General features: G+C 45.7%; 1 protein-coding gene across 5 annotated transcripts in view; it reads right to left on the bottom strand.

Annotated features, from left to right (window-relative positions):
• Nucleotides 1-19,260, bottom strand: part of ANKS1B (ankyrin repeat and sterile alpha motif domain containing 1B) — an 845,363-nt gene that overhangs the window by 61,120 nt on the left and 764,983 nt on the right. For all 5 annotated transcript variants that reach the window (XM_090042850.1, XM_090042851.1, XM_090042852.1 and 2 more), the window contains 2 exons: nucleotides 17,851-17,958; nucleotides 3,251-3,430 (listed from right to left, as the gene is read on the bottom strand). In XM_090042850.1, the coding sequence (XP_089898976.1) occupies nucleotides 3,251-3,430; nucleotides 17,851-17,958 (288 nt within the window). The remainder of the gene's footprint in view (nucleotides 1-3,250; nucleotides 3,431-17,850; nucleotides 17,959-19,260) is intronic.

The raw sequence follows: 19,260 nt of genomic DNA, 5'->3' as shown, positions 1-19,260 counted from the left end.
ATAAGGTGCATATCTACCCTGCCTCCAGGGTAGGAGCCAGATATACTTTTGTATTAGACTGGACTTTTTAGATAGGGGAGAGATCATGCTAGATATAATTCACTCAATGCTTTCCTTTTAAAGCATCCACTCCTACCACAGTACAAGGCAGGATACTTGGCTAGGTGGAGCACTGATATGACACAATGGGTACCTCTACACATGCAATTAGTACAATGCAATAAACTCTAGGGAAACTCATGGTGGAGTCAGCTGCTCCCAGCTTCAGCGTTTACACGTGCACCTGGGACATTGAGCTGGGGCAGATTAGTCCTGGGCAGCAGGGGACCTGGGGGGGTGGGGGTCAACCCCAGGCTCTGGGTGGCGGTCACAGCTGGCTGGGGCAAGAGGGTGTTACAGTGCGGGACTAGCTGGCAGGCAGCCCCCACACTTTAGCACCCTTGTGCTCCAGCCAGCTCCCATCATAGTCTACACATGCATTTGATCACACGCAAGTACTCTGCTGTAAGATAATACTGTCCCTGATAGCACTAGCTTATAGCTGAGTTAATAAATGTACTGAGCCCTAATACCAGTGCATGTGTAGACTGTAACACTTTATTCCAGAGCTAATTAGTCTACTCCGCAGTCAAGTGCACATGTAGATGCACTCAGTATGGCACTTTCTAGATTCTTATATTCTTAAGAAGCTGCTAGATAGAAGTGAGTAGAGAGCCAATGTTAACAATTGGACTGAATGTATTAATGTGTGCATGGTTGGAATAAACCATACCTTGACCATTCCTGTCTGACAGGGTAGAAGGAGAGGTAGTTAGTCAGAAGTCAGAAGCAGCTGATGAAGTGAGCTTGAGTTCATGAAAGCTTATGCTCTTCAGTTGATCTATAACAGAGGCAGGCAAAATGTGGCCAGGGGGCCGGATGCAGCCTGCCAGGCCATTCTAAATGGCCCACGGGCCCCTAAAATATTTATAAAATTAATATTTATCTGCCCCCTGGCTGTCTGTCATGCAGCCCTCAATGGCTTACCAAAACTCAGTAAGCTTCCCTCTGCCTGAAATAATTACCCACCCCTGGTCTATAAGGTGCGTATCTACCCTGCCTCCAGAAAGAGCTAGTTATACTTTTGTATTAGACTGGACTTTTTAGATTTTGTACATGTCAGCAAAGCTGTAATGGCATAAATTGAGATACTAAGAAAAAAATGGAATTTTGGGACTAGAGTGGCTGAGAAAAGCCAAACTTAGCCTCTTAATAGGGTGATTCCAACCAAGTGAGAATGAGCACCAGAGGAAGTTGCTGACATTCCCATTAAGATCAAGAGATGTTTGCATACATCAGGGCTACAGAACTGGATTCCAAGCCAAAAGAGCATTCAAACAGCTTTGTGTTCACCTGTTACACTCTGTTCACTGTCTTCTTTTAGAACCCTGAAGGATGACTGATGTAGTTCACTGAGACAGTGGGAGAGAACAGGTGGAACAGCATCATTCACTGGGGACTAACACCCAGGAAAACATAAAAGGCAACACTTAATTGACTTTAAAGTGGCTCAAAGAAGTTGAGGTACTGAGTGCTCAGATTTCTCCTTGCATATAAGGCATATATCACAGACTTTCTGGGAAAGCAATTTGAAACTGTTAAGCAAGTCCCCTGGTATCTGATGAGGGGATTCATTATACCTCTTGGGAAGAGCAGAACTGTGGACAGGAAAAGAAGAGATCAAAAAGAAGGCAGGCCAACTTGCTAATACAGTACCTTTTTTTTTTTTTTAAACATTAGGGACTAAAATAAGAAGAGCGGACATGAGAGTGTGAACCAAGTGATAAAATGTGCACAGATGATTGCCACCTCAACCACAAATAATAGGATATTTCATATTCTGACATTCAAGTTTTGTGATTTTCAAAAAAGTATTTTTACAGTAGGTGACAAAGTGATTTTTTCCCTTTCACCTTAAGTCAAATTTGCTCAAGCTCTGGAAGTCCAGAAGACTTCCGTTTGAAAGCAGGCTTGCTCACTAGGCAACTTCCCTTAGCCTTTTCTGTTTCTAGGTTAGAATGAAAGTATTATTTCAGTAGGACAGAATTACAGAGCAGCCAGAGAAGTTCTCTGAAAGCTAAGAAGGAAAAAAAGTCCAAATTCACTTTTCTATACATGTTTCCTGAACAAGTGAAATTTATCACCTACGGCTAGATTCCCAGATAGCAGCACCATCTTGGCTTGCTTTCACTTGTTTTTTTTAATAGATTTTTTCTGTACATACGCTTGGCTAAGAGACTGCAGCATTTTTTGCTGACGTGACCTTTCACATAAATAGTTGCATAGTTTTTGCTCCTTCCTAAGTGCACTACTGAAATATACTTTGAAGATCATTTGGAAGCTTCAAAATGCAGCAACATGTTTGCTCAGTAGACTAAGTTGCTTCATGGATTGCACTAGCTGTTTCTGAGAGTAATTCACAGTTGTATTTCTGATACATACTGTAAACACTAAATAATTTAAGGATATGGTATCTTTTTTCCTATGCACTATACAAAAGCAGGAGAGATCACCCTGAGGCACTTCTGCTGAGAGCCTATCAGAGCTTAACTTTTCTGACCTTTAAAATAGTGCACACATATCTTTACTGTGAAGCATATGCTTGATTTAAAATTGTCAGTACATTGTTTCCAGTTGGCTGAAGTAGTAGGGGAGGGGGGATGATTAAAACAGCTGTGCTTTTCTGGACTGTCATTTAATGTCTAGCTGTGTTAAGTACTATGGGGATGGGCAGAAAAGTCATTACATAAGAAAAGTGAAAATCTTTTGAAAATGTTCAAACATATCCCAAGATTACACGTGTCTTTAGAAAAGGGCTGACCCACTCCATTAATAAAGATGGCTGCCACAGCTCTTATCAGTTTTTTGCATTTTCCGCAGTAAGCTTCTACCAGCGTATTTTTATCCAGGCTGTTCATAAAACAAGGAATCTGCACCTTCTCATGAAGCAAGCACCTAATCACATTTTTTAGGCACCTAAATGCCTTTAAAAAGTTGGCTGTAGAAATCTCTTTATATACACACAATAATTTGCACATTAACTTGTGAAAACAAAATCTAGGTTTGGATTCAGAAATATGGCATGCAATCCTTTGAAACAGAACCCCCCCCGAAATCACGATCGGGCCCTATAATATGGATATGCAACAAGTGTTAGAATTATGTCTCTGATTACCACAAAAGGACAGTCTTACCACAAAAAGGTCCCTACCTGTGCCATCTGCCTTTCCAACTTTGACCGGGGAATATCATCAAAATAGTTTTCATTTCTTCTTCTTCTTGCATCACCCTGCATGATAATGTGAGGGACGTCTAGGGAGCCACCAGTAGTGTATGTGCTTTGGCTAAGTGATGGAGACAACTGAGGAGGAGTGTGGTTACCACTGGGTTCCTGGATAAAAATGAAAAATGTATCATAAAATACCATTTTTCTGACTCAAGACAGCAAGTTTGAAACTATATTTGAGCTATTAACAATGTAAAACGTAAAAGCATCTCTAGAAGGGAAACTTATTACGAGTGCAGGGTAAGGATGAAATTGTGACTGCTCTACAAGTGCAGAGTACAAGGACACTCTCTTACCTTCCTCATGGTCTCCCTGCATTACTTGTGTGAGAGCAGGGAAAGAGTAGGCTCTGGGAATCCATTAGACTTATCCTTGTGCACACTGAAAGAGCTGATAGAGGTGGGTGGAAAGTAGGCAAAACTTTGACTCCACTCCCCAAATATGTGCCAGCATGTGCAGGGGAGCCAGAATAGAAAAGGAAATAGTCTACTACTTGTGTGGCCTGTTAACAAATTATACCACCATTTTCCCCATCCTGCATCCTAAATCTTACCACTCTTGAATGGCTAAATAGCCTGTACTCCAGAAATGTCTCTCTGCTGGCAGACAAAAGAGTGAACAAAGACATGATAGAACAATCTGTATATGTCCTAAAAATTGAGTTCTACATAGAGATCAGTAATATAACACCAATTACAACTCCCAGACCTTCAGAAAGCAGTATAACCAACAGTATCTACCCAAACTGTCTGCTGTAAGACATGCAGAGCACGGTGGCCTTGTCTACACCAGCCTGCTTTGAAGTTTGCAACCCTCTAAATGCATCTGTAACACTTCATCCAAATGGCAAACAACAGTCCTCAAATACTTACACTACCATGGAGGTCGCTAAAAAGAGAAGAAACTACCAGCAGACAATACTCAGGGCCCAAGGGGTGACCATCCTGACAAGAAGCAAGGGGAGTAGGAGTGCCCGAAAGCCCCCCTGGCTCACCAAGGGCATCCAGGAATGCCTGATTGTCAAAAAAGGCAGCGTACAACCGGTGGAACAGGGGTGCTATATCCAAAGAGGAGTATACCTCCTCTGCTCGGGCCTGTTGGGGGGCTGTCAGGAAAGCTAAGGCGGACATAGAGCTATGACTAGCATCCAAGATCAAAGATAATAAAAAGTCCTTTTTCAAATATATAGGGAGGATGAAGAAAGCACCGGGTAATGTGAGGCCCCTGCAAGATCCTCTGGGCAATCTGATGGTTGAGCCAGAGGAGAAAGCAGACCTCTTTAACCAATTCTTCACCTCCGTTTTCTTGTGCAGGGACCAGGACTTTCCCACCATGATGCAAGACGGACTAGAGGGGAACGCCTCCAGACCTCAGGTTGGGGAGGACAGGGTTAGAGAGCTTCTGGAGGGGCTGGACGTGTTCCAGCAGGTCCAGATGCCCTCCACCCCAGGGTGTTGAGGGAGCTAGCAGGGGTTATTGCAGGGCCTCTGGCACGGCTTTATGAGCGCTTGTGGTGCTCAGGCCAGGTGCCAGATGATTGGAAGATAGTCAACGTGGTCCCCATCTTTAAAAAAGGGAGGAGGGAGGACCTGGGCAACTATAGGCCCATCAGTCATACCTCAATCCTAGGGAAACTCTTTGAGAAGATCATCATGGAGCACATCTGCGATGGGCTGGCTTGAGGCATGATGTTCAAGGGTAACCAGCATGGTTTCATTAGGGGCAGGTCATGTCAGACCAGCCTGACTGCTTTTTATGATCAGGTCACAAAAGCACTGGATGCAGGTGTCGCCATGGATGTAGTCTTTCTGGTTTTCAGCAAAGCCTTTGACACAATTTCCCACCCCATCCTCATTAAAAAACTTGGCAACTGTGGCATTGATGCCTACACAGACAGATGGATTGCAGATTGGCTGAAGGCTCCTACTCACAGGGTGGTGGTGGATGGGTCATATTCGACTTGGGGAGAAGTGGGCAGCGGAGTCCCCCAGGGCTCGGTCCTTGGGCCTGTGCTGTTCAATCTCTTTATCAGCGATTTGGACGATGGGGTGAAAAGCAACCTGTTTAAATTAATTGATGATGCCAAAATTTGGGGTAAGGTGAGCACGCTAGTAGGGAAGGAAAGACTGCAGCAAGACCTGGATAGGCTACAGGGGTAGGCTAACAAAAACAGGATGCGTTTCAATACTGACAAGTGCAGGGTGCTGCATTTAAGCAGTAGTAACCAGCAGCACACTTATAAGATGGGAAACTCCCTTCTTGAGAGCATGGAGGCAGAAAAGGATCTTGGACTCATTACTGACTCCAAGATGAACATGGGTTGACAATGCGAAGTCACGGGTGGCAGGGCTAACTGGACCTTGTCATACATCCACAGGTGCATCTCAAGTAGGGCCAAGGAGGTGATCCTTCCCCTCTGTGCAACACTGGTCCGGCCACAGCTGAAGTACTGTGTCCAGTTCTGTGCACTCCACTTCAGGAGGGATGTGGACAACATTGAGAGGGTCCAGAGGAGGGCCACGCGCATGATCTGGAGACAACAGGGCAGACCCTACAATGAGAGACTGCAGGACCTGAACCTGTTCAGCCTTCACAAGAGAAGGCTGACGGGGGACCTGATGACCATCTATAAACTCACTAGTGGGGACCAGAAGGGTTTGGGAGAGACCTTGTTTCCCCTACCGTCCCCTGGCATAACAAGGAATAATGGCCATAAGTTGTTGGAGAGTAGGTTTAGATTAGATATCTGTAAGAACTACTTCACAGTTAGGGCGGCTAGGATCTGGAACCAACTTCCAAGGGAAGTGGTGCTGGCTCCTACCCTGGGGGTCTTTAAGAAGAGGCTTGATGCCTACCTGGCTGGAGTCATTTGAGCCCAGTTTCTCTCCTGTCCAGGCAGGGGGTCAGACTTATAGATTCATAGATGCTAGGGTCGGAAGGGACCTCAATAGATCATCGAGTCCGACCCCCTGCATAAGCAGGAAAGAGTGCTGGGCCTACATTACCCCAGCTAGATACACATCCAACCTTCTCTTGAATACCCCCAGGGTAGGGGAGAGCACCACCTCCCTTGGGAGCCCGTTCCAGACCTTGGCCACTCGAACTGTGAAGAAGTTCCTCCTAATATCCAATCTAAATCTGCTCTCCTCTAGCTTGTGGCCATTATTTCTTGTAACCCCCGGGGGCGCCTTGGTGAATAAATACTCACCAATTCCCTTCTGTGCCCCCCTGACGAACTTATAGGCAGCCACCAGGTCGCCTCTCAACCTTCTCTTGCGGAGGCTGAAAAGGTCCAGTTTCTCTAATCTCTCCTCGTAGGGCTTGGCCTGCAGGCCCTTAACCATACGAGTGGCCCTTCTCTGGACCCTCTCCAGGTTATCCGCATCCTTCTTGAAGTGCGGCGCCCAGAATTGCACGCAGTACTCCAGCTGCGGTCTGACCAGCGCCGGATAGAGGGGAAGTATCACCTCCTTGGACCTATTTGTCATGCATCTGCTGATGCACGATAAAGTGCCATTGGCTTTTCTGATGGTTTCGTCACACTGCCGACTCATGTTCATCTTGGAGTCCACTAGGACTCCAAGATCCCTTTCCACTTCCGTGCCACCCAGCAGGTCATTTCCTAGGCTGTAGGTGTGCTGGACATTTTTCCTCCCTAGATGCAGCACTTTGCATTTCTCCTTGTTGAACTGCATTCTGTTGTTTTCTGCCCACTTGTCTAACCTGTCCAGGTCTGCTTGCAGCTGTTCCCTGCCCTCCGGCGTGTCCACTTCGCCCCATAGCTTAGTGTCATCTGCAAACTTGGACAGAGTACATTTCACCCCCTCGTCCAAGTCGCTGATGAAGACATTAAAGAGTATCGGTCCAAGCACCGAGCCCTGCGGGACCCCACTGCCCACACTCTTCCAGGTCGAAACCGACCCATCCACCACAACTCTCTGGGTGCGACCCTCCAGCCAATTCTCCACCCACCGGACTGTGCAGTAATCCAAGTCACAGCCCCTTAACTTGTTCACCAGTATGGGGTGGGATACCGTATCAAAGGCCTTCCTGAAGTCCAAGTATACGACATCCACCCCTCCTCCTGCGTCAAGGCGTTTTGTGACCTGGTCACAAAAAGAGACTAGATTGGTCAGGCACGATCTACCTGCCACGAACCCGTGCTGGTTTCCCCTCAGCATAATTTGTCCTGCCGGGCTCTCACAAATGTGAGCCTTGATGATTTTCTCAAAGATTTTGCCAAGGATGGAGGTGAGACTGACTGGCCTATAGTTACCCGGGTCCTCCTTCCTCCCCTTCTTGAAAATGGGAACCACATTGGCCCTTTTCCAGTCCTCCGGGACTTGACCCGTGCGCCACTTAACTTGAAGATCTACAAGGTTCCTTCCGACCCTACTTCTATGATACCATGATTCTATTATATGATTCTGATTCTATGAGCATGCTGTATACTACCATGTCAATCTGTATTTGTGCTGTACTAGTGTGGACTGCAAACCATAGGCTAGGGACAGACATTACACATAAACTAGTTTAAGTGATCAGAAACTGGTTTAAACCTATAACAGAACAGACATTCAGTGTCCATAAACCAGTTTGAAAGTGGCTAAAACCAGTTCAAGATAAACCTGGTTGAATGTAGTATCAGACTTAACTGATTTGGGACAAACCAGTTTATGCAAAGATGTTTCCATACCCCTTCCTGTTTTAACTTAAACCAGAGTCCCCCAGCATCCCAGATGCTTTGCAGGCTCGGGTAGGACTCTCTGCTCCACAGCAGGGCTGGCCCCACCCCCTGCTCCCTGGCTGGAGCTCTGGTAGAGACTGCAGGCACAGCAACATCTGCCTGGCTTCCTTCTGCCTCCCTCTCCCCACCACCACCACTCCCTGCTCAAGCAGGGGTTACCCCCTTCTCCTTTCCCACAGCATGGGCCATAGCCAGCATGTGGTATGCTAGCTAATGGTGAGAGGTGTCCGTGTAAGGTGGACAGGACAAAGGCAGATAGAACAGTGTCCGGTTAGGGCTTTTTGGAGCTAATCAACAGGTCAGCTGGTAATGTCTCTCTTTTCCTTCCTTGGAAAAAGGTGCTTAAGAAGAGCTTGAACTAATGAGAGAGGTTTTGTTTTGATGAGGTGCTAAATGCTGTTATCAACTCCCTGCTGGGCTGGTAAGGAGCAGGCAGTGGGGGGAACCCCTCCTTAATCAGAGCATCCCATCCTGCTGGGGCTTGGTCACATACCCCCTCAGCTCAGCACCGTACAAGGGAAGGGAGGGCTGCTCTAGTACCTCCCAGCTTCTAGCCTGAGCCACTGCAGGCACGTGCCTGGATTTTCTCAGTCCAGTGGGAATGTCTGTATGGTTACAAACCCATTCAGCCTAGCCAGGTTAGACTAACCTGCAAAGAGTGAATCAATTCAGGCTCAGGTTTTTTGAATGTCTGTCCTCAGTCTACATGATTTGTTCCTTCCACCTCCATGTCACACAGTAGTAGGCCAGGGCTGTCCAACTGGCTGTCCATCTACTCCTGCATAGCAGGGAAGTAGCCTGAGGGGTCATGTGCACGCTGGTGGAGCATGGAGGATGCAAGGGGGGCACATGATGCCTGTGAGGCGCAGGGGGGCTGTGTGCTGCCAGTGAAGCCTGCATGGTGGCGAGGATCCTGGAAGGGAAAACTCCACCACATGTGGTCCATGCAGTGTGTGGCTTGGGGTACTACCTAAGACACTGTATGCTTGTGTCACCTGAGGCCCCTCCTGAAGTCACACCAAAGCTGTACAGTCTGGTCTGGGCTCTACCCAACTGGACTGTGATCAGTTTTCTGTACTTAACTGCTGCAGAATCAGGATTACAGGTGGCCCTGCTTGGACTTCCCTGGATTTCACCCCTTGTTAACCGCTTTTCTGTCACCAGCAAATTATTGTTAGCTTTTCAAGCCACTCTTTGAATTACATCTCTGAAAAGGCTTTCATGTAAGGATATATCAAGCTGGTTAGAGGCTGACAAAACATGTGGCCAGATTTGGACTAATGAAGAGATGTAGCCACAGCTGAACACCATGTTCAAGAACAATCCGCTTATGACCAGATGTTGAACAGATGGCTCAGCTAAGTCTCATATGAATACAAACTGCTCTAGAAGAGGGCTGGTATATATCTAGAAATTAGTGGTCATGTCTACATATGTGATTTATTGTGGAGCAGATTAATTAGCTACAGAGTATAGCATCATCAACTGCACATGCAATGGTATTAGGCTGCAGTAAACTAATTAACACACCATAAGATAGTACTGTCCAGTACTGACAGAACAGTGGAATAATTAACTGTGATTAAATGCACATGTAGATGTTAACTGCAGGTGTAAATTGCACCTGGCTCACCTAGCCAGCAAAGGGACAGACTCCTGCCTGCCATCTAGCCATACAGATCTGGACTTGCAGCACCCTCATGCCCCAGCCAGCCCCTCTTCTGCCTGAAGCTGCCACCTAGAGCCCAGGGCAGAGAAAGGCAGGAGTAGCACTGACATTAACTGCTCCACACCAGCTCAAATTGCTGTCCTGGGCATGCGTGTAGATGCTGTACCAGGAAGAAATTTATTCTAGCTGAAACTATCTGGAGTTTGTTGCTTCAAAGAATTGCATATGTAGATGCACCCAGTGGGTGTGTCTACATGAGATGCTTTTCTGTGCAGTAGAATAATTTACTGCTTAGTGAGCACACCTATGTATATGCACTTACTGTGCAGTAACAGAAATTACTCCCTAGTACAGGCAGCCATCTCCACGTGCATGCCCATACTGTTCAGTAAATATGGTGACTTATGCCAACTTGAATGTAAATTTGATACCTGCATCATGCAGATACCAAATTTATGCCTGAGATTAGTTTCTATGCAGTAATGCATATATACATGCATTGCTGAGCAGGAACCCAGGGGGCCTCCCTGAGCCTAGCCCCAAGGCTCCTGGCTGGCCACCTCTCCTGGCTTCAATTTGGAGCTAAAGTTAGTCCCAAGGGCTGGCAGCCATGTGGCTGGAGACTGGAGCTCCCCCTGGTGGCCACAGGGGAACATGGCAGGCTACTCTGACCTGAGACTAAATTTAGCCCCAGGTTGTCTGCACATGTAGACACCGGCCTATTCCTGCTCACTGAGCAGTAATTTACTGTGAAGTAAATTTAAGACAGCCTAAACCCACATGTAGACACACCCAGTAAAGCATCACTATCTACACATGGAGGCGCTTACTGCACAGTAAATTAGTAGCCTCCATCTGGGAAGTTTAAACCCAAATGTAGGGCAATCTCACTTAGAGTGAATTCTCTAAGAGCATGGGCAGGCTGTAGATAAAGTGAAACTTCATGGGCAGGCTGTAGATAAATTGAAACTTCCCTCCCCCATGTAGGGCAGCCTGGCATGGGTTAAACTTCCCAAGCAGAGGGAACCCAGTGGCTGCCCCATTTTGGTGCCTGTGAAACTGAGTGCTGCAACTTGGCACAGGGCTGTACCACTCAACTTTAAGATGCCACAAATTCAAATTGTTGAGTGATACAAACCAGCTACAAAGACAGTCCACAAGATGTTTTTAGTGGAACATCTTTGTAGCTGGTATACCATTCTATCATAATGCAAATTGCCTGTATGTGTAGCATGTTACAGTTTGTGGCACAATTTACATGTTAATCACATAAAAAATATTACATCTGCCAGGAGCCTAAGTGTTGACATGGGAAGGTAGTTTGGAGTAACTACTAACTAGTGAATTTATGGCCCACTTCAGTGGTTTTCAAATTTCCGACAGTCACAGAACACTTTCAAATCACTTCTTCTGCCATGAAGCCCCTACCCTTATCTTAAAGACTGCTGCACAGTCAAGCAAAGCAAGTCAGCAATGGTAGTGTGCCACCTCCCAAACTACTCCACTATTACACTCAATCTCTTGGCAGAACCCCTGGTACTCTACTGCAGAACCCCAGGGTATGAAAAACACTGCCCTAGTTTACTAGTCACTAACTTCCCTGTGAAGACAAGTGCAAAGCTAAAAACAATTTTCTTACACTGTAAATGCTTTGATGCTGGGAACAAGCCCTCGTACAAGGCGTAATATAAATAATAAAAGCTTATTTAATTAATACATTGATCTTAAATGATAACAAAGGACCTTGAGGTACTGTATAACAATGCTGAAATATGTCTGTGTGCAAGGTAAAAATATGTCTATCTTTTTAAAGACAGAATTAAAGTAGATTCTTAGTGCTAAACTTGACTGTGAATTGCACCAAAGCTCCCTACACCATGCTGTTGACAGACTGGGGGAGGAGACTTGAGGAGTCCGAAGTGGGTATTAATTTTTTCCAGATGGAAAGGTTTAACTTATATGTAACAGCTGCAAATCTCTATATCTTATGATGAGCAAAGCTTATAAAACCCTATTATTAAGTTCACCCAATATCATCAAAATCAGTTGATATTTTTCTGGTGAGTGACTGGTTCAGCTGTTTTTGCCAATGAGGCCTGGAAAAAAATACATTATTTATCCCATTTAAAAAATGCTTTGAGGTTTTTTCTTTGAAATTCTCTAGCATCCTCATGCTTTGCAGCAGAGACTTGATATTTACCCAGGAGAAGAGCATGGCTTTGTTTTAGGGTTGTGTGTTTAGTTGTCGCTATAAAATCTACCCAAATGTGACCATTCTCTGAAAAGCTGTAATTCAGATGTGCTCAGCAGAGGTGTCCTAGAGGCTAAGAGCTAAAATCCATGAAGATTAAGTCCTTGGGCCCCTGGAACATGTTCATATAATGGCATGATGGGATCTGATCCCCGATCCCAACAATTGTGCCTTCTGCTATGCAGGACTAGATTCCAGTTGCCCAGTGCAGGGGGAACCCAGGATCATAATCCTGGGCTTCCCCTGTAATGGCAAGCTGAAAAAGGAGTGCCATAGGTCCAGCCAGGGCTGACAATCAACTGCAGGTCATGGGACCACACCAGGGACTCAGACCAACTTAGTGTGGTCTGGGGCTGCAGCTGACAACTAGCTGATTGTCAGCCTTGAACCCAGACCACACCAAGGCCCATTTGAGCTTCCAAGGCAGCCAGCTGAGAATCAGCTGATTGTCAGCTCTGGCTGGGGCAGCCCCAAGTCCAGTTTGAGACTGGGGTTGTCTAAGCCTAGCCAACAATCAGCAGACTCAAAACCTAGCCGCTAGCAGCTTTGGTTAGGCTGCCAGCTGCAGGGAAGCAGAGGTTCCCAGCAGGGGTGTGAAAAGCTGAAGGGCTTTACTGCTAGGGACTTCAAACTCCATCAGGAGCCTCTGATCCCCCATACCTTGGCAGCCTGGCAAAAGCTGCTGGGCACAGAGTTTAACGTCCCCAGTAGGGAAGCTGCTTTAGTGCTCTCTATAAAGCTCCATAGGTGCCAGGAGTCAGAGAGCAGGGAGCCTCTCACCACTGCCTGAGGCTGAGTGCCTGGGGAGGTGTAAAAAGTATGGCTACAGTCTAGCTACAGGTGTGCTTTTTAAAGCCCCTCCATGTGTTGGGTCCCACAATGTAGGGCACAAGCAGCTGGGAAAGTGAGAGATCCTGGCTTTCCAGCTGCCATGCCCCACAACGTGAAGCAGCACCTGCAGTGGGGGAGTGGGAAGCTCTCAGTTCTCCAGCTGCTGCTTCCATGGGTGCCCCGGGAACTTAAAAAGTGGGTGTGCAGCTGGGATCATTCTCAGTGTACCTCTTCATAGAATCATAGTGTGCCTGTACACATGCTCTAATGCGTTCTAATTAGAATGTTCTAGCATCACTGCAGCATCACGTGTATAAGCTCCCACAGGTTTAAAAATGGCTGTTGGGGCACCCTAACTAAAGCTCATTGAATGAGCTTTAGTTAAAGCATCCCACAGCCATTTTTAAATGCACAGGGGCTTAATACACATGATGCTGTGGCATTTTAATTAGAGAAGCTCTCTGAGTACCTCTCTAAATAACCCTCTCTATCTGTACCCCCAAGCATGTATATAAGCATCCATTTAAATCAGGAGTGGAAGGGACCTCAGGAGGTCATCTAGCCCAACACCCAAATCAGGATCATCCCCAACTAGATCATCTCAGTCAAGGCTCTGTTTAGCCAGATCTTAAAAACCCCCAAGGATGGAGACTCCACGACCTCTTTAGATAGCCTGTTCCAGTGCTTTACTACCGCCCGGTGAGAAAGGTTTTCCAAATATCCAGCCTAAACTTCCTTTGCTTCAACTTGAAACCATTGCTCCTTGTTCTGTCATCTGCCACCACTGAGAACAGTCTAGCTCCATCCTCTTTGGAACCATCCCTCAGATAGTTGAAAGCTGCTATTAAATCCCCCCATAGTCTTCTTTTCTCCAGACTAAATACACCTAGTTTCCTTAGTTTCTCCTAATAGCTCATGTTCCCCAGCCCAGTAACCATGTTCATTGCCCTCTGCTGGACTGTCTCCAATATGTTCACATCCTTTCTGTAGTGTGTGTGTGTGTGTGTGTGTGGGTGGGGAGCAAAACTGGAAACAGTACTCCAAATATGGCCTTCTCCTGGTACCCCAAGCAGTAAGGAGGAGGAAGCCATCTGATTTAAATACAGAGGGTGGAGAAAGCTAAAGCAGGGTAAGGAAAATTAGTGAATTAGGAAGCAGAGTCTAAGAAGATTAAAATGTGAGCAGGGAAAGGGAAAGAACTAGGACCAGATGTTTTGGGGTTGGGGCAGAGGGCAGAGGACTAGGACTGGCTGAGAAAAGACTGGAAGCCCAAGGAGAAAGAAGCTGGAACTGGGAGTCTGTGAAAGAAATGGGCAGGGAGACTAGGAGCAAGATGGCTGGGAGAAAACATTTAGATAAGCTGGTAAGCTCGAACAAGGGCAAAACTGGAACTAAGAACCAGTGGGTGGATGGACATGGGAAAAGGAGAGCATGAGTGCTGGGAAAGAACTAGAACCACCTGGGTAAAGAGAATGAGACAAGGTGGGAGAAAGGGATCTGGAGGGATAGACTCAACCTGCATAAACACATTCAAGTGATCTGGGAGAATTCTCCCAGGTTTGTTCTTGCAGAAACTTACCCAAAGCCATGTACAGACATTCAGTGCTGAGGCCCTGAAGGGTGGAGAGCTTGCACTTTGCAGCTAGTGAAGGCCTGTGCATATTCTCAGTTTGCTCTGCAGGCTTCCTTAATCTGCCTGGTGACAGACTGCAGCAGTGCATAGGGCAGCCCTGATTGGCTGAACCAGACTACCCATGGTTAGTCTGTGTTTCCCTGCAGCACAATGTGGAGATTGTGAAGGGGGAGTGTTGTGGAGTAGCAGAGTTCAGTGAGCAACATACTGTCTCCCTGGGGAAGGAGGGGGAGAACCTGAAGAACCATGGTCTCTTCTGAGATAAGCCATGGCATGTACAAATATGCACTCTCCTCAGGGAAACTCTCCAGGAAGTGATTTCACCCTAGTTGTTTCCAGGTTACTTTTCTCCCAGAGTAGCCATTTTCACCCTGGGACAAAAAGCCCGAACATAGTACACTTGTGGTTTCCCCTGGGAGAGCAGTGACTGGCAAAATGCGTTTCACCTTTCTCTCATTTTAGACCACACAGAGGATGAGAACCTGCTACTTTGTTAGCTCATGACAAAGTTCTGTATAATGGATCTACAGGTTCCTACCTACTGATCAACAGGTTTTGAAAAAGTACTGGGGTCAAACGACCCCTGCAAGGTGTACGTGTAACATAATTTCAATCTCTGTGGCTCACGAGCTTTAGCACATGCCATTCCCAAGATCAACAAACTTATTCAATACTGTCCACCAAATGCCAGTGGGCCTTGTTCTACAAAATTGGGTCCTGAGGGCTTAGCACTGCTCCTACACACTAGGATTGGATTCAGGGGACCCAGGACTCCTGCTTCTGCCACGCCTTGGGACTGGGTCCCAGGAGACCAGAGCCAACCATCCCTTCCACACTGGGATTAAGGCTCAGGGACCCAGAGCCACCCCCTCCCAGCCCTCCACACCCAGATTGGGCTATGGGACCCAGCAGTGCCCTCACCTGGCCTTGTGCACTAGGTTGGGCTGGGAGGTGGAGTGGGTAGGATCAGGGAGGGCAGGGGTTTGGCAATGGCATTGTCTATCTGGGGGTGGAGGGGTAGGGGGTAAAAATAGCTTTTGGTCGGGAGGAGGCAGACCCCTGATCCTGTCAAACCCTCCTGCCACAGAGGTGCCAGCCCCCCATTCCCACCAATGTCCACCCATAAAGCCACCAGCCTCCCTGATCTGCCCATCCCTCCCCCTCTCTCCAAATTACTTTAATTGGGCTCCTGGTGAACGTTGGTAAAACTGGCCCCAGGAGTAGTGACAGATGGGGCACAGGAGGTGGCAGGATCAGGTTTAACCCCTTCCCATGGAAGCTGCTAGCCCCCTGATCCCCCAAGGTCACCTGTGGACCCCACTACTTCCACCAAGCCCTCACCCCCTGCAGATGCTGTTAGCCGCCTCTTCCACCATGCAAAGCCTACTAGCCACACCCCCAGCCCACCCTGCTAGCCCCCCCATCCGTTCCACCCCTCCCCTGACTTACATTAGCTTAGGTTCCTGGCACCTATCTAATTGCTAAATTAGATTGGGTGTCCATTTTTAACCCGATCTAACCTCCTGAACTTCTGACTGTAATGTCTGTATGAAGCCACAGTCAGAAGCACCTAGGGAAAAGTATGGTGTAAGTGACATTCCTAGCATCATTGAGAAACTCTATGGCACATGCAAGGATAAAATCTAATTCTTCCAGCCCATATTTTACTTTCTCAACTACAAAATCATCCTTCTTTTCTTCCTGTATGTTGCTGGTTCATTACATCTCTTCCAGCTTCTGTAACAAATGGAAGAAAGGTTCTACAGAAAACAGCCTTCTTCATTATGCGACCCTGATTCATCCCCAAAACAATCCCTCCTGCACAGTGAATAAGGCAGGGGTGCCATCAAGAAAAGAGTTTGTGAACATGTAATTAAAGACTGTATCATAATGCTTTTATAGAAGGGGGGGTGAGTTAAGACTGCAAAGGAAACCTTAATTCTGGCATTTCCTAATTTTTGAGTGCATGCCTTTGAAAAGTTATTAATATGCTATTAATACGTCTTTTGTACATAATATTTTTGTTATTTTTGCCTCCATTTACCAGGTATTTACGACGTACAAACAGAGCCTCCTAAGGCAGAATATATATATTTCACTTATTTAACTATTTTTAAGAACTAGAAATGTATTTGTGCATACTGCAAGGTAAATACTGTGCTTTGTGTTTGTCTAAGTATTCCTATGGGACAGCATCCATATTGATGGATGAGAGAATCATAGTCCAAACCAAAGTCCTTTGCTTTAGGACTCCCTGTAAAGACTCCAATACTACAAAGGGATGAATAATGTTTCATGATTGTCTGAACCAGTAATTCTAGCTGTGAAGCACTGACAATCTTTTCCTCATTCTGATTGCATCAGGAGGTGATTCAGTTTACCACGTATGTAGAAATCCCATGATTTCAAACCACTGAGTGAGAATGAACTACTTGCAGGCATTTCTTTTCTGTTAGTATTTTAGCACTTGCTGTGTGCTAGAAAACAATTTACAATATACAACTAAGTATAACAAACATATCTTCTATTACAGCAATTCCTTAGGACAGGAAATCATGAGTTCAATGATACCAATGCCACATTAAAGCCAGATTTTAGTTCTTTGTAAATGGCACTGGAGCGTAAAGAGGGTGAAAACAGGGTGGTCAGAGAATCCTTAACTTTCTGTTAAAATAAGATCCTGAAAGGCAGCTGCCATTCACAGTCTATCTATACCTCCAGTCACCAGAAAATATAAACTGGGAGCGCAGTATGCACTCTGACTAATGAAATTCTAGTCCAAGGAACTGTTCCCATGGGAATACTCAAATCAGATCATACAATTGTAGGGTTGGAAAGGACTTCAATGCTCAGCCAGTCCAACCCTGCACTATTCAAATGGGAAATAGCTGGATAAAAATGTCTGGATAAAACAGCCTGAGATCTTTGGACCTGGTAAGGATGGGCCTCCAAAGCACAACTGTATAAGGATAATACATTGGAAGAAAGAAAAATAGGGGGATTCGAGACATCTAGCACATATGAGGTAGAGAGAAGAGTATACAAATATATACATAAAGCAGTAAGTATGGAAATCCTAAAGAACACCATGATTAGGATTTTGCAGAAGGGTACACCAATGAAAAATGAAGAAGAAAAACTTTTCTGGCTACCCAGGCACACCTTATATCTATACATTTTTAATTTAATTGATTTCAGGGAGCTATCTGTAAATAAAGCATGCAAAGCTGCACTACACCAAAAACAAACAAGCAGCATTTTCAAAATGTGAAAACGACAGTAATGAATTCCAGTCCATAAGCTTAAGGTACTAAGCGACCATTCATTTTTCTTTGACTTTTATGCATTTCTTCCAGACTTTACGAGGTATCAGACAAATTTACCAGAAACTTACCCTGAGGGTTATTGACCGTGGTGGTTTCTGAGGAGGATCTTCGTGAAGCCTGTCTCCTAGAGATGCCAAAATGCGTTTTCTGTGGCCAATCAAGCTGATTTTTAAGACCTGAAAAATGACAAAAAGCTCAGGTAAGAAGAGTCCATTAAAAGCTGTTAAACAAAAAACAGTCAGAAAGAAACAGATTTTCTATAAACCTCTTAACAGGTAAGTCCCCTATATAGGTAAAATAGAAAGAGATGGATGAAAAGATTAGCAGAAAGCATTACAGATGGGAGAGGAGGAGGTTGCACAGAGAGAGAGAGTGAAAGCAAGAAAGAGAGAGTTCAAATAGAGAATGATACAGAATGAGAGCCCCCCACAAAAAACCAAAAGAAAGCAGGTACAGGTATAGCAAGTAAAAAAACAAAACAAAACAAAAAACCAAGAACTCCCCACCAAAAAAAACAAAACCAAAAAAAAAACAACAAGCAAAACATTAGGGTAGAGTGGCAAGAGAAATGAAATGGGAGGAGACCAGTCCCAACTCCAGAGGGGACAGAAACAAAGGCATAAATAACAGCAATGGGGAAGACTGCAGAGGGAAAGGTAGGGACATAGACGAGAGAAAGAAAGGATACCCAGGGAGGGGAAGGGTTGAGCAACTATAGACAGAAAAGTGCAGAACACCACTGATGATAAGGAAGAAAGAGAAAAGGAAAGAAATGAAAAAGGAAAGTAGAGAACAGCAACAGAAAGATACATTTCTCAGAACTTGGAAACTCAAGACCCTGTACTCAGCCAGTTATACCCTCAGCAGGTATAAGCACATGAGACACTAAAGACAGACCCACCTCCTGATTCTGGCTGGACCACTCTCTCCTGCAGGTTTCAAAGAAAAGAAAAAAACCCAAATCAAAACACCGCCCCCCGCAATCTAATAAACTATAGCAAATAGACTGAACCAAACACTTTTGGCCCTTGCTGAATTCCACCGGCTGTAACAATTACGGAGACAGTAGGACAATTTCCCAACTATTTCTATCAGTGCTCTAGCAGTAAAAACACTTTATTTTACCCTACCATACAGGCCCCTTCTTCCTCCTCTCCTCCCCACACACAAGACTCTTTGGGAAAATGCAGGTGAGGGCAAAGGTAAAAAACTAGAGTATCAGTAGCAGAAAACAATCTAAGCCAAAGAATTTCTGCAAACTTACACTACAGCATTAGAACGGAGAAAACCCAATCTCTGCTCTGTTATACAGATGTCAAAAATTGTACAACACAGAACCACTCCAGACTATATATCCTCATAAACCACAACTGCCTCCATTCGCCCCAGAACACCACTGTAAACCCTAGAACCCAGAAAGCAGCATTATGAATACTTAGGACCAGGAGGTGCTGAAACTCTGTTGGTTAATAGGGATT

Source organism: Crocodylus siamensis, chromosome 4 (assembly GCF_052110815.1).
Source record: "Crocodylus siamensis isolate JL-2025a chromosome 4, ASM5211081v1, whole genome shotgun sequence".
Classification (NCBI taxonomy): domain Eukaryota; kingdom Metazoa; phylum Chordata; order Crocodylia; family Crocodylidae; genus Crocodylus; species Crocodylus siamensis.
This window is presented reverse-complemented; position numbering and strand designations above follow the sequence as displayed.